Source organism: Leishmania panamensis, assembly GCF_000755165.1.
Source record: "Leishmania panamensis strain MHOM/PA/94/PSC-1 chromosome 18 sequence".
Lineage (NCBI taxonomy): Eukaryota > Euglenozoa > Kinetoplastea > Trypanosomatida > Trypanosomatidae > Leishmania > Leishmania panamensis.
In genome coordinates, this window is record NC_025863.1 from 204,182 (window position 1) to 226,100 (window position 21,919).

General features: G+C 56.7%; 7 protein-coding genes across 7 annotated transcripts, besides 1 other annotated feature; all 7 read right to left on the bottom strand.

Moving 5' to 3' along the window:
* Nucleotides 1-1,167: 1,167 nt before the first annotated feature.
* On the bottom strand, nt 1,168-1,983 carry LPMP_180480 (serine/threonine kinase-like protein, putative; the record flags this gene model as incomplete). Its single annotated transcript, XM_010699580.1, has 1 exon — nt 1,168-1,983. One exon carries the CDS (start codon nt 1,981-1,983, stop codon nt 1,168-1,170), a length of 816 nt encoding a protein of 271 aa, XP_010697882.1.
* A 792-nt stretch (nt 1,984-2,775) lies between these two features.
* LPMP_180490 (hypothetical protein) lies at nt 2,776-4,473 on the bottom strand (the record flags this gene model as incomplete). The annotated part of the gene is made up of 1 exon (XM_010699581.1): nt 2,776-4,473. The coding sequence occupies one exon, from the start codon at nt 4,471-4,473 to the stop codon at nt 2,776-2,778; it is 1,698 nt and encodes a 565-aa protein (XP_010697883.1).
* A 2,516-nt stretch (nt 4,474-6,989) lies between these two features.
* On the bottom strand, nt 6,990-7,634 carry LPMP_180500 (60S ribosomal protein L10a, putative; the record flags this gene model as incomplete). The annotated part of the gene is made up of 1 exon (XM_010699582.1): nt 6,990-7,634. The coding sequence occupies one exon, from the start codon at nt 7,632-7,634 to the stop codon at nt 6,990-6,992; it is 645 nt and encodes a 214-aa protein (XP_010697884.1).
* Nucleotides 7,635-8,472: 838 nt separating this feature from the next.
* On the bottom strand, nt 8,473-10,275 carry LPMP_180510 (ATP-dependent zinc metallopeptidase, putative; the record flags this gene model as incomplete). The annotated part of the gene is made up of 1 exon (XM_010699583.1): nt 8,473-10,275. The coding sequence occupies one exon, from the start codon at nt 10,273-10,275 to the stop codon at nt 8,473-8,475; it is 1,803 nt and encodes a 600-aa protein (XP_010697885.1).
* Nucleotides 10,276-11,399: 1,124 nt separating this feature from the next.
* LPMP_180520 (hypothetical protein) lies at nt 11,400-11,990 on the bottom strand (the record flags this gene model as incomplete). The annotated part of the gene is made up of 1 exon (XM_010699584.1): nt 11,400-11,990. One exon carries the CDS (start codon nt 11,988-11,990, stop codon nt 11,400-11,402), a length of 591 nt encoding a protein of 196 aa, XP_010697886.1.
* Nucleotides 11,991-13,178: 1,188 nt separating this feature from the next.
* Nucleotides 13,179-13,439, bottom strand: LPMP_180530 (40S ribosomal protein S27-1; the record flags this gene model as incomplete). Its single annotated transcript, XM_010699585.1, has 1 exon — nt 13,179-13,439. The coding sequence occupies one exon, from the start codon at nt 13,437-13,439 to the stop codon at nt 13,179-13,181; it is 261 nt and encodes an 86-aa protein (XP_010697887.1).
* A 2,039-nt stretch (nt 13,440-15,478) lies between these two features.
* On the bottom strand, nt 15,479-17,407 carry LPMP_180540 (hypothetical protein; the record flags this gene model as incomplete). Its single annotated transcript, XM_010699586.1, has 1 exon — nt 15,479-17,407. The coding sequence occupies one exon, from the start codon at nt 17,405-17,407 to the stop codon at nt 15,479-15,481; it is 1,929 nt and encodes a 642-aa protein (XP_010697888.1).
* Nucleotides 17,408-20,272: 2,865 nt separating this feature from the next.
* Nucleotides 20,273-20,434: a repeat region.
* Nucleotides 20,435-21,919: the final 1,485 nt, after the last annotated feature.

Consider the following 21,919-nt stretch of genomic DNA (forward strand, 5'->3'; position numbering starts at 1 on the left):
CACACCTGTATAATTATACATCTTTGCACTGCAAAACACCAGCGGATACTCGACAACGAGAGCGCTACATAACTGCGAAAGGGAAAGCGTGTGTGTGTGTGTGCATGAGGGTGAGCGAAGGAGCACGAGGAAGAAGGGTAGGGGAGGGAGACAGGGAAGGGGATGTCGAAGGTGGGGGTGAGTGGGTTTGTCAGAAAGACAACGAAGAGGAAAAAGAGGAGCTGGAATCAACTTTACACAACTGTACACACTCACCCTCACACACACGCGAAGACAAGTGCGAGGTCGAGGGGGGAAGGAGGAAGAGAAAGGGAAGGTTAGTCACGATGGAGAGAGAAAGAAGGGGGAAAGAGGGACAAAAAAACGCGTCACGTGCACACACACGCACACACACACACACACACACGCTCCAATGCAGATCGATAGACGCACACACATGGGCACGCAAGGCACAGACAACTCCCCACTGACACGTAATACGGAGTGAGAACGAGAAGGGGGGGCGGCGATCTCAAAGATGACGAGTTGGCCTATTGGAGAAGGAGGTCACAAGCAGATGGAAGTGCAGGGAGGGGGGAAGTGGACCAACAAAACAAGGACGGGGTGCAGAGACGTACTGCGGAGGTGCCGGGGGGTGGATGTGTGCGTACGAAGTGGCGTGTTCCACCTGCACACACGCAACAGGCGAAAAAAAAAAGGAGCTCAAGAACGACAGAGAAAGACGGCGTCACGACGACCATCACACACAAACGGCAAAGAGATGCAAACATGGAAGGGGTCCGCAGCATACACACACACACACGCACAGTGACAAGGATGTGCCCAAAAGACCGAAAACAAACAAACAAACGAAAGAAAAAAAACACAACCAATAAAACGAAAGCAAAGAAGAACTATGAAGACAACAATGGCCTCCATTGCAGAATGGGGTGACGAAACCTCGAGAGACCTGCACGCGTGCACATGTATGCGCACGAGGATGGGGGAGAGGAGTTTGGAAGAAATTTGTAAGCTTTTTGCTGACAGAATAAGCCCCCTACGTTTGAAAGAAAAAAAAACACACACAGGGAAGAAGAAAGGTTAGGTGGGGTTGAAGATCGACATGTCTTGCCACTCGCGCTATGGGCTTCACTCCCCTACCCGATCACCTCCGTAATCTACCGCCCCTCATGTGGAAAGCAGCTTCGGATCCCACTCGACCTGGAACCACGGGTGGTTGATGACATCCTCCATCGAGATACGCTTGCGTGGATCAACGGTCAGCATGCGTGCGACGAGGTCCTTGGCAGGGTCGCTGATGTGGCGGATCATCTGGTAGTCACCTCGCTCAATTTTGCCGAGAAGGACATTCATGTTTCGATCCTCGAAGGGTAGACGCCCCGCCAGCATGACGTACAGCACTACACCGCAGCTCCAGATGTCTGCCGAGAGCCCGTTGTAGCCGCGCTCCATGAGCACCTCCGGCGCAACATAGTTTGGCGTGCCGCAGATCGTCTGCAGCAGCACGTCCTGCTGGAGGTTACTGAGTCCAAAATCGGAAATCTTCAGTGTACCGTTCGCGTCGAGCAGCAGGTTCTCTGGCTTCAGGTCGCGGTGCGCGAAGCCCTTCGAGTGGCAATAGTACATACCTGCGATAAGCTGGTGGAAGTACCGGCGCGCCGTCGGCTCGTCAAAACGCTTGGCGGCTACAATCTTGTCAAAGAGCTCGCCGCCTGTAACTAGCTCGAGGACCAGGTAGTAATGGTTGGTGGACTGAAGCACCTCCTGCAGCTTCACCACATTCTGCTGGCGCAGACTGCGCATGATGGCGACCTCACGGAGCATCTGGTCCTCCATGTTCTCCTTCTTTAGACGGCGCTTGTCCACAATCTTGATGGCCCACGTGCGACCTTGCGGATCGGTGCCCAATCGCACCTTGGAGAAGTTGCCAGAGCCGATCTGCTTGCCCAGCGCGTACTGGCCCACCATGATAGAATGATCCATGGCTGTTGCTGCTGTTGCCTGTAGCCGCTTGCTCCTGTATGCTTATATGCTGATGACCGTCCTCGACGACGTTACTCAAACCGGCGAAGAGGAAGGGAGAGAGGAGGAGGAAGACGTAGTAGTGGTGCCGGCGAAACAGAAGTCTCTAGAGAGGCTCAGAGGAAAGCTTGCGTCAGCAGGAACAGACAAGAGGAAGAAAAAAGGTAATACAACGGAGGAAGAGAGAGAGAGAGGCCGTGGGAGAGGGTGCGTGAGCGGAGGTGTCAGGCGGCCAGACAAAAACTCACAGGTCAGGCACGTTGCTGTGGCCGATAGCAGCGCTAGAACGGCAACAACGCCAAAGGAGAGGGTGGGCGGCGGCGAAAGAAGAGAGCGAAAAAAAAAAGAGAGACGGTACAAGTGAAAGCCGCGCGGGAGGAAGAAGGCGAGCACGAAGGTAAGTGAGTATTCGCAGCGCAAGAAGATGCACGGCGTGGTGTGCACTACACCCAAACTCGTGAATACCATTCAAAGCACGACAGTACACGAGCAGATTGCCTACGTGCATGAATCCCCTCACACAGGAAGCTCAAGAGGAAACCTTTGCGCACTTATTGGGACGTTTCCTCTTCTTTTCTCCGTTTTGCTGGGTGTTTTGGGGAAGAGGAGGTGCGAGTCGAGCGGCAGCGCGGCCAATATGGAGGCACCAAACGTGAAAGAAAAAGGGGAGAGCAACACACAGCTACGTGTCCCCCCTCACCCCACTGCACCCCTCGCAGACATGCATCCTCACACAGAGAAACATGCTGTGGGTCATGGAGTGCTCTCCTCGCGGTTCGCAGCAGCGGCACCCGCAAACAGGTATGCACGCGAGGCGGCCCGCTCCGCGAGGATGCGACGCACAACACCGTTCATCACTACATCCTCCTCGTCCTCCTGCACACTGGGCAATTGACCCTTCCGTGTGGCGCTGCGCTGCACATTATGTATACAGCTGCGATGTTTCACCTGCTGCCGGAATGCGAGCCGTGTATCACGCCAGAGGCGTACCGCTGCATCCATATCGGTGAGCAGAGGGGTTGATGAAGTGCTTCTCGCGGTAGCCTTTGAGTCCATTGGCGAGGCGCTGTCCGAGGAGGAGGTGGCGAGGTTGTGCAGACGTCGCTGTAGTCGAGTGTACAAACCGTCTTGCAAGTCGCGGAGACTGTAGTTGTCCACATCACGGCAGCGATGATCTGCGCCAGGTCGCGGCTGTCTCGCTGGTTGCAACTGCTTCGTAAACGAAGAGGCTGCGCTCTGCACCGTAGAAGACGACTGCGCACGGAGGTTCTCTGCACGGTGCGCCACCTTGGAATGTCGCTCAGCACGGCGACGCATGGCTGCCTCGGGCCCTCGGTCAAAGAATCCGGAGGAGAAAAGCGACGGGAGTGACGGGCGAGACGGTGGAGAGGCTGGCCGGCGCTCTGTGGTGGCAATGCCATCAACATCAACTGGGCAATTAGCGTTAACGTAGTAGCCCACACGACTCTTGTCCACTCCTGCCAGCTGCTGCTGCTGCTGCTGAGGTGCCAAGACCGGGTGACGCCATTGGGGAGCCTCGCTCACATCCACTACCCTCGGCAAGGAAGTGGGGGATTGACCAGAAATGGCCACAATAGTGCTGCCACTAGGCGTGCCGGTGGTCATCGATGGACGCACTGCAGGTAGACGTAGATTGTGCAGCAGCTCCACTTCAGAGCGCGGGTGGGTGGCGAGAGGTACGCATGATGACGACAAAGGATACTGGGGGCGGGAAGTAGTCGGGTACGGCGAAGCCGCGCCGCTCTGAACTACATCCAGGTGCCCCTCATGTGACGGGGGCTTCCACAGGGCCCATACGGACCTCCAAGGACGAGCGGGCGACACCGCGGCACCACCGCTCCTCACTGTTGCCGAGGAGTGCATGGCGTCCACTTCTCGACGTTCATCTTCTCCATTCATCACGTTCTCATTGTACAACCTCCGGTTACTGTGTGCCGCTACTGCGACGGACGTGCTCTTGTCAGTCTCTACCAGCTGACTTAGCGTGGGCCAGTGTGTCTCTCGAGTACCAGCCGTGTCGTCCGCCTCCGATGTATGGCGTCCCTTCTGTTGCCGCTGCGGCGAAGTCGACGGGGACGGCGAGGGAGAAGTAAAAAGCGGGTGCCACGGTGACGCCGCCGCCACGAAGGAAGCAGCGGGAGTCCGAGTGAGCTCATCATGCGCCGCTGGCGACGGAGGACGACGCGCGAGAGGGCGGGGTGGTGGCCCAAGCGGGGGAGCCTTTTTCAGGGGCCATTTAGCAGCAGCCGCACGCGGTTGCGGATACGAGTGCCTCAACGAAGCGCTGGTGCCGTCTGCTTGAGCTTGATCTCGTTGTCGCCTCTTTGCTTCTCTGTGAGACTGGAGCAGCAGCGCATTCTTCGTTGGCCGCACCGGCAGCGCCGTGGACGGTGGTTTGCGGCTGCAGATGCTATCAATGTAGGCTTGCATCCTGCAGAAGAGCGGCGGTGGAGCAGCGGGAGTCAGAGAAAGAAAGAAAGAGGACTGCGTAGCACTACAGCGACGAAGGACTAATAGGGACAGGTGAGGGGGGAAGGAAAGAGAGGAAGTAGAGAACCGGTTGCAACTTAACGAGCAAAACGTTATTCATGCTGTGCAGGCGTGACTAGTATTACGCTAACGCCGAAAGGAAAGCGGGAACTTGGAGATCTACGAAGAGCGAAGAGAAGCAACAAAGCGAGGGGAGCGTGACATAAAAGAGATGGCCTGCAGTATTGGGGCTCCTGCAGGTGGGCCAGTCGTCTACGGATGCGTAGTATAAGGAAAATGGGCCTACTCGTAGGGACGTTTGCGAGAGTGGGGCAGACGACGACAAGCGAAGCCACTGCCCGTCTGTCGGTCCGCTTCCACGACCCTCCACCCGCCCCCCTCAAAAAAAGAGGACATCGGTGGGGTGAGTGTGGACAGAAAAAGTACACACCGCACGCAGTCGTTATGTGGGTTGGCAAGCAGAGAGGGAGAGAGAGAGAGGAGGGCATAATGAGAAGAGAGCGGCATACAGAGCGTAGTGAGAGAGGGATAGAAACTTGAATGCATCAGCTTGCTGGAGAATTTAAGCAGCCCCACGCATCTCGAAGCAGAAGAGAATATGAGAAGAGGGGGAGGGAGAGGAGGGGGTAAATCTGATGATCCTATGAGCAGAAGTGAGAAGAACACTTCTTCCTCCCTTCTTCCCCCCCCCCCCAGCTCACTTGGCTCTGCATGCGTGCGTGCGTCCAGGACGCGTGTGGCAGCGCGTGTGGGAATAACAAAACAGTGGCACCGACCACCACAAGAAGAGGAGAACCCTTTCGCACGCGCCTCTGTCCGTCTCTCTGTCTTCGTCTCCCTTTAGATTACCCAGTAAAAATCACCTGAAATGAAAACAACACCTGAACCGCATCAGGAAGATGCGAGAAGAGTCCTGTAAAAAAAAAAAACACACGCACGAGCATGTAAACGCCTGTGGCTCTTCTTCAGCCCCCCTCCCCACCCCCCATTGTGATATATACGAGGTGTAACGTGGAAGGGTATCAAGCAATGAAGAGAAAAAGTGGGTGAGTGGCTACAAATCCAAAGTCAGTCCGCCAAGGACGGGGGCGGGGGACTGTTGGTTTGCGCTGTCATCGCTTCCTGGGTTTTCTCTGACTTCGCTCGAGATTACTACAGGTCCATGCGTGCATCGCTCCTTTCAACAGCGCCTCACGCTTCCCCCCCCACACCGCCGCCGCCGCGCAGTCCTGCACGCCCTCTTCGCTCATACCAATCTGAATCCCAAACCCCACACATCTATGCCACCACGCTTGACTGCTCTCTATCTCTGTCCTCCATACAAGGACCCAAAGGAGAGGACAGAGAGAGAGAGGTGCGGAGAAGAGAAGGGGGAGCGGGGGGGGGGGGGGGGGCACTGGAGTGGACGGGAGAGGGAGCGCCGAGGACGAGGAGGAGAAGAGAGACGACGCTAATTGAGAAAGCACATCGACGCACACGATGAAAACAGACTCAGCAAAGAAAGAGAGAGCCGCCAAAGCACGCGCCTACTTGAAGACGAAAGGGAAGTAACAGACACAATAGCCGTTACGAGTTGGGCGGAGGAGGGGTAGAGAAGAGACCAAAGAAAAATAAAAACGAAGCGAGAAAAGGAGGCAGCACTCTGAGAGAGGGAGGGGGAGTGAAGAGAGAAGACAGAGAAGGCCGTGAAGGGGGTGGGAAGAGGAGAAAGTAATCAACGTGACCGCCCCCCCCTCCCCTCCCCACCTCTCTCTTTCCCATTCAAACTCACTTCCCCTCTCTCTCTGTCTCCGGTGGGGCTGTGGGTCCGTTTGCTGGGCGTTCCTTCGTTCACCCGTATAACTCTTTTTCGTTTCTCTTTTTTTTCTCGCCTATTCATCTACCGGGCACTCCTCGTATAGAAACGGCGATGCTCCTCTTTCTCGCCCCGTCTCTTTCCGCGACTGGCACTTGTCACCGTTTCTGCCGATGCCGTTGTGTTGCGGTAGCACCGACACACACACACACACACACACACACAGGCAACGCGGCGCAAGAGCGAAAACGAGAAAGATTGGCACGACGACCGCGGTCATCCTCAAAAGCAAAACTCTCCTTGGTTAAGAAAAAGAACAGCAAAAAAAAAGGCTTTTCCGTGTTTCCGCTTCGCTCGCTCCCGCGATCCTCGCCTTGCGCCGCACACACGGAAGAGGCAGAAGAGACAGAGACAGGCAGGTAGGCGGGCCCGCAAACAGGCACACATCGTTCGCTGAGCATTCACCGAGCAAGCACAACTGGCAAACATCAAAGGAAAAGGCAAACACAAAAACGAAAAAACGAACAGACACGCATACGAGCGTGCCCGCGGGCGTGGCACACCACGTGATGTGCTGGGGCGAAAGAGAGAGAAAGGGGCAGAGCAAAAGCCAAACCCTCAACAAGAACGGCTTCTCCGACACAGGAACGCTCTTGTCTGCCTAATAGATGCGCTGCGGCCTGCCCATGGTCGACTTGATGTACGCCGACTTCAGGTTCTGCCAGTTCTTCTTCAGGAGTGACACAAGGAAGTTGATCGCCATCATGACGTTCTGGCGGAGCTGCTCCTCGTTCATCTCAATGTGGCCAATGCAGGTGCCAAGGCACAGCACTTTCTTCAGCTGGAACTTCACGGTCGAGCGCAGCTCCACGACCTTCTCTGTGAGCGACTCGCTGGGCGAGCACACCGTCGGAAACTTGCCCATACGGTGCATGTGCGGCCCCACCAGACGCGGCACGGTCTTGATGATCGACTCCGAGCACAGGAAGGCGTCGTACTGGTTGCACATCTTCTTCACCAGCTTCTTGTTCTTGTTGAGCTTCTTGAGCTCCTCCTGGTTCATGGTCGGCACACCCTCCTTCTTGGCGATGTCCTCGTGCACAAGGTCACACAGCAGGCACACCGTCATGCGCGGGCGGCACACGTTCGGCAGCTTCAGGGAGCCAGAGAAACGCTTATCCTTCTGGGGGTCGTAGTTCTTCAGGTTGACCTGGAGATCGATGCTCTCTTTGAACTTGCGCTCCTTGTCCACCTTCAGAACGGCCTGAATGGCCTCCGACAGAGTCTGCGGGGAGATCTTGGACATGCGGATGACTAGGATATCTGCTTCCTTGCGCTGGTGAATGTATTTAAGTGAGTGTGCCGCTGACAACGAGCGGGAGGCGACAGGGGGCCAGAAAAGCGAGGCAACACAATCTTAGCGGGGGTGAGGAAAAGAAACACAAACAAAACAGAGTAAAGAAACGAAGGGATGAGGGGGTGAAAAGGTGGAGAAGAGTTTGGAGAGGAGCTACACTGGGCTCTGCTAATGATGTCGTCTTCGTCGTCTTCAGTATGCGGCGTGCGTCGTGGCTCTTTTCATGAGGGTTTTCTGTGGCGCGAAAAGCAACTCTGTATGCGCGTTGGGGGGTGGAGGGGGGGAAGGAGAAGGGAGGTATTGGAGAGAGAAATGGCGCGAGGGCAGGAAGGGGTGAGTGGGGTAATCAGAATCCATCAGCAGTAGAGGTAGCAAGCAGAATGAAAGCCTGTAGCACCGAAGGCGGGGAGGGGGGAAGACGGACAGGAAGAGGGCGAGTAAACGTACATACGCGCATGTATTCACGGTTAGGGGCACGAGAGCGGGTGTGCATGGGTGCCTCTCTTCATAGATTTTCTTGCCCCTTTTACATTCATCAGAGAGAGGTATGACCTGCCGACCACGATGTCATGCGAACAGGCGATAATGAAAGATAATGACACACGCACAACACACACACACAGGCACACATACGAGGCACGTGGGTGTGTGTGTGTGTGTCTGTGTGTGTGTGTGAAGACGACAACCGCAGGCGTTGAGCGCGGCGCCACAAAAAGAAAAACGACACGCGGACACATTGCCAGAGCAGAGAGGCGCTCCTTCCGATGCCTCACTCATCCCACTAGCACTAACACACCCTCGCCATGTTTGGCGCTACCACGGCTGCCGCCGTAGGACCAACGGTCGCAGCGATCTCGGCGTAGCTGCCAGTCACCTCGATGACCTTGTGCACAATGTCCTCCACTGTCGGCGTCGACGGCCGCGGGCCCCAGAGCTGCTCAATATCGCGTGTCGAGAGCTCCTTCTTCTCTAGTAGCGCCTTCACCATAATCTCCACCTTGTCCTTGTGGCGCTTGATGATGTCCACAGCAGTGGAATGGGCAGCCGCAAGGAGCTTCTGCGCCTCCAATTCGGCGCGGTACTGGGCGTCGTTCGAAAACGTCGTGAAGTCCCGCCCGGCCTGGGTGTAGTCGGGGTGGTACGACAATAGCCCCGTGTGTGTGCTCATGCCGAACGCCAGCATCTGCTTCAGCGCCACGTCGGTGGCCCGCTGCAAGTCGTCCATCGCACCGGCCGACACGTCGCCTAGCATCACCTCCTCTGCTGCGCGGCCGCCAAGCATGACCACCATGTCAGCAAAGAGCGTCGCGTTTGTTTGGTACTCGTGAAACTCAGTCCCGGCGCGCTGCGTGTAGCCCATCGCGTTCCCGCGCGGAGTGATGCTTATCTTCAACACCTTCTGCACAGTGGGCAGCATCCACGCTGCGAGGGCGTGACCAGCTTCGTGAAGCGCGGTGCGGCGAGCCGATTGGTCGCTTTGGCGATTGCGGTGCTTTCGGCCCATGAGGGTGTTGTCCAGTGCCTCCAGAAGATCCGGCAGCTGCACGAGCGGCTTACCGGCGATTCCGCTCTGCAGTGCCGCCTCGTTTACCACCGTGGCCACCGTGGCCGGCGATAGCCCTGGAGTGAGGTCCGCCAGCTCATCTGCCAATGCCTTGTTGCTCACACTGGTGTCCAGCACCAGATCTCTGCCCTCCTCATCCTTTGTGCGGCCGTTTGGGTCACCAGTGCAGATACGGCTGAGGTAGTGCTCGAAGAGCTCTCGGCGGGCTGCGAGGTCGGGCATCTCAATGGCGACCTTGCGGTCGAAGCGACCCTCGCGCAGCAGCGCCTTGTCGATGTTGTCCTGGAAGTTTGTGGCGGCCAGCACAACGATCGGGTCGGCGCTCGTGCTAAGCCCATCCAACTCGGCGAGCAGCTGGTTGATTGTGCGATTCTCCTCGCTGCTGACGGAGCCACCCTGCTTACCGGCGCGGGAACCGATGGCGTCAATTTCATCAATAAAGACGATTGCTGGCGCGGCCGCCCGCGCCTCTTCGAAGAGCTCACGCACCCGCTTTGGTCCACTGCCACCCATAATCTCAATAAAATCCGCACCGTTGCAACTAAAGAAAGGCACGTTTGCTTCACCGGCAACGGCCTTGGCCAGCAGTGTCTTGCCCGTGCCGGGCTCTCCCGTCAAGAGGCATCCCTTCGGCAGCCGCGCCCCAAGACGAGTGAACTTGTTCGGCTCCGTGAGGAAGTCGACATACTGGCGTACCTCGGCTTTCGCTTCCGGGATGCCAACGACGTCGGAGAACCTGGTGCCTTTCACGTCGACACGAAACTGGCGTTTCTTAATGGGCATCATCTGAGCCATCATGTCCTGGAAAGGGTTGCCGCTGCCGCTGGGGGATCTGCTGCCGAACGGACTGCCCAGCGAGACACGGCGCATGTGCAGCCACGCCAACAAGAAAGGCACGCCCAGCCACACGATTGGGCCAAGGGCCGGCCGTATCCAGTTTTCCTCCGTTGCCCTGCGATGCCTCTCCGCATCGCTGACTCCCTGCTGGTACTCGGGGCTCTGTGCACCGGCGGAGGACATCTCCATGAAGATGACCAGGAAGGAGGAAAAAAACGCGCAAGTCGAGAAGCCTCGACGTTTTCAACTCGGCACCGGCGCAGGTTGCTGGCAGATGCAACGAGTGCGAGAACGATTACGTGCTGTGGGCAATTGATCTAAGGCTAATGAGCAGCGGAGGTGGGAAATGAGAAGGAACACAGGGGAGGACTGTAGGGCCGATGTTTGTATGAGTATTCATGAGCTACTGTGTCAGTCAAGCAGCACACAGCGACGTGACACCTCCAGTCAGCTTACTAGATTATGAAGCAGAAGCGCACGCACATGTGTATGTGTCTCTGAATGTTGCGTGTCACGTTAACTACAGCAGCAAGAAGGCAGAAATACACACGAAGCGAGAAGGCAAACGAAAAAAAAAGAGAGGCAAGGCGAATGTAAGTGTTGTGAGTGTCAGTCAATGAGTCATGGAGTCCTTGGTGCACGTAGATGAAGGTGTTTCTCAGAAGTAGAATGATACTGGCGCGGCAGCACCATATCAAATGCAAAAGTAAATAAGAGGAAGAAAGAGAATGAAAAGAAGGTAGAGAGAGAAGGGAAGTAGATGTTAGGTGCGAGCCTTTGGACGAGGAGTTGGGGAGGGGGGGCATTGCTGAGTCTTTGAAGGCAGAGATACAGTAATGCAGCATCACGTGTGACGAAAGTTTCGCACACCCTCTCGCTCTCCTCTTTTCTTATTGCGCGTGCGTGGGGAATACACACACACACACCAAGATGTAGACGAGGGAAAGGGGGGGAGCACTTAAGAAGATGGGCATGCAGTAGTTCAGCTGATCCCGGCTCCGTTCCGCCCTGACGAGGCATGCACATGTCACCTTCTGGTGTGTGTGTGTGTGTGTGTGTGTGTGCGTAAGGAGGAGGCACCGCACTGCAAGCGCCATCATACCGTGCAAGGCACTGCACATGCCCAATACATCGTGAAGGGGGCCACACCTCTACGTCTTCCGCTTTCGCTGCTTTGCTACAGCATTGGCCGCTGCCGCTGCTCTTGTGCATTGTGGACAAACACACACGAGAAGAAAAAAGCCGCTGGTCAATGCGAGTGGTGAGAGAAGACGAGAGTGCCATGGCGACGCGCGTGCGGCTTGCAAGACATTCTAGGCGTTTTTCGTCACCGCTGAGGCACCACGGCCGACAGCCACGGTGGGCTTCGGGGTGGCGCTGGTGTTGCTCTTGGAGGTGGAAAAACGGCTCATGGCCTGCGTCACTACCTCTTCAAGCGCAGGAGGAGCGGTGTCATCGACAGGTGCACTTCCCCTAGTGGGGATCACTTTCTCAAGGCCTTTCGCCGAAGCTGAGGAACCATTCTCGGCTGGCGGCTTCTGTGGGTTGTTGCAGATCATGTACGCGCCAAGGAAGGCGAGGGGGTCAGGCGGGCGAACCTGCGCGACCACCTCCAACCCACGCAGCAGCAGGGGGAGCATCGTGCGCTCAATGTACTGCGCATCGGGGAGCGCGTACTCGGGAATGTCGTCGTCGGCGTTGGCGTCACCTTTGCCGCATTCGTTTGCCAGGCCAGAAAAGGTACCCGACAGGAAGGCAGGCGAGGAAGTAGTCTCCAGCTTGGCAGGTGCGTTTGGCGCCGCTTGCACTGCTGCCGCTATGGCGCCGCTGGGTACGTCTCCAAGGTGCATGAGAAGGGTGTGCAGCGTTTCCTCATCCACCGCCTCGACAGAGCTGCTAAGCATGGATGTGCCGATGTGGCTATTGTTATTGGGTTAGTGGTGGCGGAAGAATGCGCTAGTGTGCGCCGAGAGAAAAAGATGACGAAAAAATCACACTTAGGAAGAGCGCACGCTGCTACAGATATTGGAGAGGTGGGCATGCCATCCACGTGCCGCTTGCATAGGGGTCAGAGGGAGAGGAAGAGACACGTTCATGGAGACCTAAAGAGAGCTGTTGCACGAGTGTCAGCGTCCTGAAGTAAACGGGCTTCTCGTGCTCCCTACTTCCCCCATCCCAGGTAGCGGGTAGTTTCTTGTCTTCACGGTCCTCTCCTCCACCCTCACCAGCCACGTCCCCCTTGCCATTTGCTCATTCTCGGCGACATGCACCAACAAAAGGGAGAGAGGAGGGGGGCACACGACTAGCGCAGAGAAGAAATGCCGGCAACTTCGAGCCCCTGGCCGTGGGATGCTGAGCAACTTGTACTCTGCTCATTACTGCTTTTTCCTGTGGTTGTTTTTCTCTGGGGTGCGATTCCTTCCGCCCTACGGGTGTTCAGTGCATGCATACGTGCGCATACGCGTATGTGTGTAGAGAAGGGTGTAGCAGTCAGCGGTAGCGGTAGACGCAACTACAACTCTTATGAACGTCGATTGGGAGAGCTGTGCGATGTGGGGAAGTGGGAAGAGGGCACCGTGTGAGTTGTGCCAAGGCTTCTGTGCCTGCTTGGGTACGCCATGAGACACACGGAGCCTCCGACACAGACACACACACACACACCTGCGTCAACATCAGCTCCCCTTTTTCCTGCTCACGACACACACATAGACAGAAGGGGAGGGGAAAGGAGACCAAACAACAACACATAAATGAAGGAGAAATATTAGGACTCGGCGGCGACAGAGAGCGCAGAGAGGAGACAGAGAGGGGAAGGTAGGGAAGGGAGAGAGAGTCCCTCCAATCCCTTACCCTCCTCCGTGTCTACCATAGGAACACATGTGTACCTTCGCGCCACACCATTTCATTCTTCGTCTGCAGCTCCTGATTCGCAAGGATAATACAAACAAACGGGGAAACATACACGCCTCGCACCTCTTACACCCCTCCCTCTCTCTCTCTTCTGTGGGTGAGGGTGTGTGAGTGTGTGTGTCTCATGCTTCACAGACGAAGCATGAGACACACACACTCGCGAAAGGGAGAGGAGAGCGTGATTAGTGGTCCGGCTTGCGGCGGTACCCGCAGCCCTCCACAAGCAGCGCCTTGCCACCAGTGGGGCGGCAGAGCTTCTTGGAGCAGCCCTTGCACTCCACCGCCGTGGTGGCATGACTGTACACCACGGTCACTTGGCGGCAGCGCGGGCAGCTCACGTCCATGAAGTACGAGTTTGGGCCCTGCACAAGACGACGGCGCTTGTGCTTCATGCGCTCCGTGCGCACGGTGGGGTAGCTGAGGTCAGCATCGAAGAAGCCCATGGTGACGAGACGAGAAAGCCAACAATTTCCGATGTTGTTTTTCCTATTCTTTGCTTTTGAATGAAGCGCGAAGATGAAGAGAAAATGATCAGACGGTAGACCGACCTGATTGGCGTTTTTGACAAGGCAAACGTTTCCCAGCAGCAGCAGCAGCAGCGTGTGTGTGGGTGTGTGCGTGGGTGTGTTCGAGCACAGAAAAAGGGAGAAGGAAGGTGAAGAGTATGGTGAATGACAGCGGGCATGAGAAAGTGGCAGGCGTACAGCAGCAGCGGCAGCAGAGTGAGAGATGACAAAAGACAGCGAGATTGAGAAGAGGTAGGAAGGGGGGAACACGGCAAACGAACACACGAGAATCGGTGGAGGTGCACAAGTGAGGAATGGGGAGGAAAGAAACCGGCATGAGGGTGGGGGAGAGTGCAATTCCATCCCATCCCCCCACCCCTCTTTCCATCTCCCACCCTCTTGTCGCATGGGCTTCCCACTGTCGACTGACTACGGCCAGCACAGCCGCTTTCGTTGCTGTGCTACTCGTGCTTTCGCCCCCCCCCTCCCCGCTGTCCCTCCTCCCTCCTCCCTCCTCCCTCCCCCCCACGCCTTTCATGTTGTTCACATCACGCCTTTTGCTTGATTTTCGGGCATGGGCGCGTGTCGAAGCAACAACATACAGGCGGGCAGGAAGAAGCGAAGATGCGGTCATCAAACCCACGCACACACGCACACCAACATGAAGATGTCGAAGAGAAGTCAAAGATGAAAAAAAAAAGAAAACGAACGAACCACGCAGGAGGTGCCCCGCACGTAGTACCACCACAGCACCCACCCACCCACACACACACACACACGGAAGCGTGAGGTAATAAGGGAGTAGTCCGAAGAGCGCGGGGTGGGTGAAGGGAGGGGGAGAACAATGATGATGGTGAATCTCTTTTTCCAAGAAAGCAGCAGCATCAATGTGACTGGTCTCCTGCATCCACAGCCCTCTTCGCCCCCCCCCCCCACACTCTGCTAAGGTGAAGGAGAAGACACATACATTTCTTCAGTGAGCCCGCTTACCGGAAGAAGAAGTATCATAGTTGTGTACACGTGGGAATGAGGTGAAACGAGAAAGAGGTAATGAGAGTGGCACTATGGTGGTCGTGTCTGCTTACCACGACCCAAGGCCAAAATAGCGGCGAAGCTTGAAAAGGGGGGAAACGGTGCAACGCTGGGGAGAAAACATCGCCAGTGGCGGCGGCAGAATCGAAACAAGCAGAGTGAGAGCGAATAAGAGAACTAGTCGCGCAGAGCCGCACAGAGCATATAGAAGAACGCACAACCAGTGCAACCGACGGACAGAAGACGCTAGCAAACACACACGAACACTCCGAACATCAAGCACGGCGATAGGACTATTCGAAGATCAGAAGAACAAGCTCAGCTTGAAGGAGGAGTCAGCAGCTCTCACTGCAATGCCTCACGACAAGAGACGGTGGTGATGGTGATGGTGGTGAAGTAGGTTAGACATGTGCACACGCTCAGGAATGAGTCCAGTCACAAGCGCCTTGAGCAACAAAGGAAGAGCGAGAGCCAGACACACACACGGCTGCACTGACTCACAAACACAAGTAGACGAAGTGGCAGGTCAAAAGTGGGCAAATCAAACAAGAGCGTCAACAACAATGGTGCCACCCTCGCATGAAAAAGAAACCCCGAAGACCAAGACAAGAGACGGGCAAGATGTACAGGCGAGAAACAAAGAGAGAGAGGGAGAGGGAGAGGGGGAGAGGGGGAGAGGGAGACGGAAAGGGAAAAGGAAGGGCAAAGGAAAGTTGATTAGAGAGGCAGAAGTGGAGACAAAGGCAGCAGGAAGAGAGAAGGAGGAATGGCGAACGAGTAGGTGGAGGAGGAGGAGGAGAAGATGTGATCCGCATGCATCCAAGCATGCGTATGGGCAGAAGCGGTACTAGCCGAAAGGGAGAACAAAATTCAACAAAACGACACGTGTGCTGCTCTGCCCGCTCTGCTATATCGCCCCATCCGTCTACACACATACACCGTCGCTAATTATCCAGCCAACGGCGCGCCTTCTTTGTCTTCTTCTCCTCCTCTAATCGTGCCTTGTAGCAGTTCACACACACACGCTGCGGGAGGCCGCCCATCGTGAGCGGCAAGCTGTAGTTGGAGCAGTGCGCGCAGAACACGTACCCGCACAGCCGGCAGTGGTGGCGGCGGATGAGAAACGTGAAAGTCGTGTGGCAGTTGTTACACTCCGTCACCGAGTCGTCGTCTTGCCATGCAACCTCCTCGGCGTCGTCCTGCGCCTCCTGCTTGGCCGCCGCCTGTGCCTCCGTCGTGTCCGCCTCCGCAGCGTATGACTCTGGCCGCTTCGCGCCGCACATGTCGCACTTCTTTCGACCGATTGGGTTCAAGAAGGTGCACGTTCCGCACGGCCACTGATGCTTAGACGATGAGCTCTTCTCACCGCCGCTGTAGCCGTCCTTGGAACTGCTGTCACGGCTGTCATTGTGCTTGCTACCAGTGCGCTTCTCTTTGTCCTTGGGCGCCAGGTGGCGTGGACGCTGACCGCTCTCGCACGCCTTGCAGAGCGCAGCGGAGACCGAGTTCTCAAAGGTGCACACGGAGCATGACCACACCGTCGGCAGTGGCGGGTCCGCGCTGCTATTCGCGTGGGCCCTGTGGCTGCTCTCGTTGGTAGGCGCCGTGACAGCGTCCGTGACCGGGGTGCCATTGCGCTGGAATCCGCTGCACACCTTGCAGTTCGCCTTCGATGGCGGGTTCACCTCACCGCACACGCTGCACTTCCAGTTTGTCGTGAACGGCGTGCTCGAGGCGACGCCGAGTGGATTCGCGTTGGCTGCGGCCCCAGACGGAGACGCCCTCGGGACCGGGGTGCCGCTACTACGGTAGGCGTAGCACACCTTACACCGCTCCGCATGCGCCTCGTTCGGGGCGAGGCACATGCCGCACTGCCAGTCCGTGACGCCAGCGTTGATGTGTGAGGGGGACGCCGCGGAAGGAATCTGCTGCTGCTGCTGTTGCCGCAGCTGAGCTGGCTGCTCCGTCGCAGCAGGTGCGGTGTACCCAGACCTCGTAGAGCCGCACATCTCGCACTTGACTTCGTTCAGCTTGTTTCGGAAGGTGCAAACGGAGCAGCCCCACGTCTGCAGCTCCTCTTTCTTGCGCTGCTCCCGCTCCTGCTCCTGCTCCAGCTCGCGGCGCAGACGGATGATACGCTCCAGCTGCAGACGGTCGTCTTCTTCCGCAGACCTAGAAGGCGCCGCGCCACTGCCAACCCCAGCCGCCGCCGTCGGGACCGCAACAACAGCAGCCCCACTGGGATTAACACTGCCGCTGCTGCTCGAGGGAAACAACTGCTGCTGCTGCTGCTGCGCTGGCTCAGGCATCGGCTGCTGCAGCTGCAGTTGCTGGGCGTACACCTGCGGCTGCTGTTGAAACAGAGGAGCTGCTGCAACCATGCCATTCGCGGGCGCAGAAGGGCAAGCGTCGTAAGAGCGTGGCCCCACCCCGTACTGCTGCTGTTGCTGGGGTAGCTGTGGTGGCGGGGCCATGCCAGGCATAATCAGCGATGGTGACGAGGACGCATTAGGTGGAGCCGGAATCCCGTAAGGAGACGCAGACACCGGAACAGCAGCCGGCAGGTTATACGACTGCTGCTGTTGCTGCTGGTGGTGGGCTGCTCCGGAGTAAAAACTTTGATTGCCATTGCTGTATCCGTTGTACGACTGCGGTAGCGCCGGTGCAGCAACGTGATGCCCCGGAGGTGGCGCTGACGAGTACCCGGTGTTAAGGGCATCGTACGGGGGTGGGACCGGCTCGCCTGGAGCAACGTGGGGGGGCTTGTGTTCATTGGCGGTGGTAGGACCTCCGAAGAGGTCGTCCAAGTCCACAGAAGGCCGCGATAGATGCTGCTGCTGCTGTGGCGGCGGAGCGGCGTAGTAGGGGTTCATCTGTAAGCAAAACAGAGCGAAAGCAGTGCGCCACCACAGGACAATAAATGTAGAAAAAGAGAAGTGACGTACCCTCCGGTAAAGTCTCGGCACACACGCACACACGCGCGCGCGCGGACAAGTGCAGATACGGTGAGGTTAAAGGCTGGCGAAGCGCAATGGTGAGCGAGAAATGCCTTCGACGGACGTTGAAGTAGTGACAAGTGGAGAAAGGCAGGTGGATGAGGAAAAAGGGAAAGCGTGCGAAGATGGTGGGGTCAAATAGGACACAATGACAGCTCTTGTTCGCTGCATGTACGTCCGTCGGTCTGCTTCTCCCCCCCCCTTCACCGCCCTTCCAATTCTTGTCTTTCGCACACGAAAAAAAAAAGACGTCACACGCACAGGCCAACCACAGGGAAGACACCAAAACGAAGCCCTGACGACGTTCGAGTGCAGGCACAGGTGATGACCTCTTCCTCCCTCACCCGTGCAGTGGGGTTCAGGTGGATATACGTGTGTGGATAGGCTGCCAGCACAGGCGTCCGTGCCTCTGTCACGGGAATGCGCCAGTGTAGCGAAATATGGATTGGAGAGAGAGAGGGGGGGGCAAAGAGTAACGCCTTCGTCGTTGCTGAGTTGACTTAGGAGTGTTTTTTGTTGTTTGCTTGCGATTGTGGCTGTGGCTTCCCCGTTTCGTGTGTATGCGGGTGTGTGTGATTCTCGGCACCTCTGCGAGAAGCAGAGAGAGAGAGGGGGGGATAGGGAACTACTAGAAGATACAAGGGTAGTAGTGAAGGTGAAAGGGGGAAAAAGAGCAAAGAGACTAGCAGGAGCGCTCTCACGTACAGTGACAAGGGAAAGGAGGAGCGGGTTGACTAAACCACCACAGGTCATTGTCGTAGTCAGAGTGAGTTGGGAAAACAATGAGAGAGGAATGAGTGGATAAAAGGGATCTTTAGACTCACGGCACTCGCATAAGTGCCTTGGTGTACACCGTCGCTGATAAACACACAGAGATATGCGTACTTGGCACAGGTGTCAACATTTTGCGGCTATGTTTGCAGAGGTGTCTGCATGCCTTTCAGCTGCTTGCTGTCGGACACACATCGAAGCACAGCACCTCCGTTGTCGCCAGTGGTGATACCCGACCTTCCTCCTTTTCTTCTTTGTATTGGCTCCTCTAGAAGAGGAGGCGAAGGAAGAGGTCTCGCCTCGGGGTTTTTCTTCAGTGTGTGTGTGTGTGTTGGTGTTGTTGTTGTTGTTGCAGCTCAGCTTCTTCTTTTCTAGGCTTTCTTTGCGGCACAGTCGTAGTGTCAATTCCGCCAAGACAACAGACGACCAAAAGAGAAAGGAGAGAGCGACAGAGAAAGAAACATAAGAAGAGAACCCAGAGAAACAGAGACAGAGACACAAAACCTCACCATATGCACACACACACACACACACAGATGCTGCCACACGACTGGGTAGAGGGAAAGGTGAAAGGAATGAAAAGAACGGGATGTGTAGTCCCTGGCACTCCTGCTAGTCGCATGCGCCTCTTCGGCATTCCTCCACAAATTGGTAGGACAAGTGCACCGCATCTTTGCTGTACGCGCGGGTTTCATTTCCCCGGTAAGCAGCCGTGCGACCGGGGCCGGATCCTCATCCCCCTAGCGGTGACGAGGGTAACACCACTATGAAACTGTTCAGGCAGAACCACAAGATCTCTCTCCTGAGAGAGATCACACGCAGACATTATGCAGCTCACAAGACGGGCCGCGGCACCCTCTTGCGCCGTGGTAAATACGTCTGCACGTAGTGGTGGGGACTCCTTATCACGCAGTCTGCGCAGACAGCGTCATCCGCTGAAAACCACCGGGGGGAAGTGATTTGTCGCCATACTCATCTCTTAACAAACTGAAAACGGGAGAAGCGGTATGTGACACAAAACACTGACTGGGAGCACAAATGAGAGGAAGAAAAAAGAAAAAACACTACACCAGAAACGAGGATGAAGCTACAGAATGATAAAGCGACGGGAAAGTACCGTACATGATGAGATCCCAATGTCGAAGAAATTATGGCCACATGCGGGTATCACGAGTATACTATACACACGGTCAAAGTCCAAGTGTCCTGTCTTCGACCAAGAGAAACAAAGCAGGAAAACGCATCGTAACGCCACCTCATCTGTGTCACTCCCCTCGGCTACAAAGAAAAAAAACTGACGAGAAGAACTCGACCTACCGACAGAGCCGGCGTGTCTTCTTCTGTGGCGTATTCGATGGAAGGGGCACGAAGGGGGACGAATACGAGGAATGACGCTCACAACACCAGAGAGAGGCGGGGAAAAGGAAACAAAAAACGAGGGTCGGGGTGGGGGGTACCTCTTCGCCCAACTATTTTGGTGTCGCGGGGGGGGGGGGGGCAACGGAAGTTTAACGCTTCGGTCAAGATTAAATTGTGCTGCAGAATGGTGTAGATGAAGGGGAACGTAAAGTAAGCTTCAGTCACACCGGATTGTGCTGATATGGGCTGAGGCACAGTCCTCACGTCTCTTCGTCCCTGCCGTATCGCCCTCCTTCGTGTGAGCGTCACCCTTTGCGCTCCGCCTTGACCGAGCCACATTTGACTTTCGCAACACGCGCTCACCTCGCAGAGTCGTGCTTTAGAGAAAGGAAGCCCACTGGGAACGGACGCACTGCAAAGACAGGTGAAGACTGGTGCTGGAGAGGCGAGAAAAAAAAAAAGGCGGAGCATTCCAGTCGTATTCCTTCACCACCGCTCAAAGGCTGAGAGGCCACACGACTCAGAGGCCGCAACGCACGAAAAGCAGGATGATAACACAAACGCGCTACATGAAAGCACTGGGGAAAACAAGGAATATCCAAACACGTGCACTCAACAAGTCCATTCTGCCATGCTAAGCAAGTAAAACCCAACTCTACCCCAGCCTCTCGCAGGCCCATCAAAGTGGTGCAGACGCGCCGTAGAGCAACGCCACCTCTGATCGGAGCACGGCCACAGCTCCCAACTCTACCGACCCACGCGCCGCACTCGTCCTGAAGCTGGCGTGGCACTCCGCACGAAGGATGGGGCAATATCCGAAGGTTCGGAGAACTTGCCGGCGACTTCAATGTGCGCATCACGACCCGCCATGGAAACGGTGCGAAGCTCCGCGGGCCGTGTGCGACAGGGAAGCCGTTGCCGCGAGAGGACGCGCTGCTGCAGCTGAAGGGGATGAAGTGTCGGCGTCCACTGCAGCGCCTCTTTGTGGACGTGACGCACTAGTACAGACGTGCGCCCGCCAGGCCGGTTCGGCGGAGTCCAGCCGCAACGGCGGGCTGCGGACCCGCTGACAAACCATGAGTACCTCACAGCGAAGCACTCGGCACACGCAGAGCCCCGAGCGGCGATGCTGTGTCTGCAGTCCCTGCTGTCAGAGGGGCTGGTGGGCGCCAGAGGCCGGACACTGCGCATCGCACCGGCCACGGGTCAGTCTGCAATCGTGGCAACGCAGGGGACGCACCACGGCTTCGGCAGAATTGGAAGAGGCCAATGGCTGAGCCGGCTGTGCGCGCACACAATAACCTTCTACTCAGAGGGGGCGTAGATGCGGCGCTCTTTTACATTGCAGTACAGCAAAGCTTGGCGAATGACCTGCCGCGCAGCCTCGCCAAGGACTGCGGCACCACTCGAGGTATCACGCGCCGCCCCGCCGACGACTCGGCACTGCCTTTACTCGGGTCTGAGAAGTCTCCGCTATGCGGGCAGGCACTTGAAAGGCTGTCCCCGCAGGTGGCAACGCGATCTGGCGGGTGACAGACTTCTCTCAGCTTTTATTTTTCTTTGCAGGGCTCAGCGTGGGATCGCTGACTTCATGCGCAACTGTGGAGGAGGAGCCACCGTGGAGGAGGAGCCACCGTGGAGGAGGAGCCACCGTGGAGGAGGAGCCACCGTGGAGGAGGAGCCACCGTGGGGGCTTCTAGGCCGGTGCTGGGCCCTTTTCCGCTGCGCCCTCGCACCACAAATCCCACGGAGCCACCGCAAGTCGGCTCCGCCGGTCGACGTGCTGGGAATTATCCGCTCCCCCGAAGAACCCAGGGGAATCTTTTCTCAGCCTCCTTGCTTACACAGCCACTGAGAGCACTGACGGCGTGGGATGCACACGAGAAAGGGCACAACCCATATGAAGTGCAAATACACCCACGCGCAAAGACACACAACGGCGGATCGACGAGGGTTCGGCCCTGGTCGCACGGCTGCTTACCGGGGAAATGAGACCCGCGCGCACAGCAAAGATGCGGTGCACTTGTCCTCCCAATTTGTGGAGGAATGCCGAAGAGGCGCATGCGACTAGCAGGAGTGCCAGGGACTACACATCCCATCCTTTTCCTCTCGACCTAAACGAGCGCTGCCAGAGATGAAAGACAAGAATAAGTGAGCCAGCTAGGACGGTAGTGAAAGAGGATCCCATGGGCAACAGAAGAGAACGCAATGAAGACGAGGAGAGAGCGAAAGGGAGAGAGGAAGGGAAATAGAGAAGAA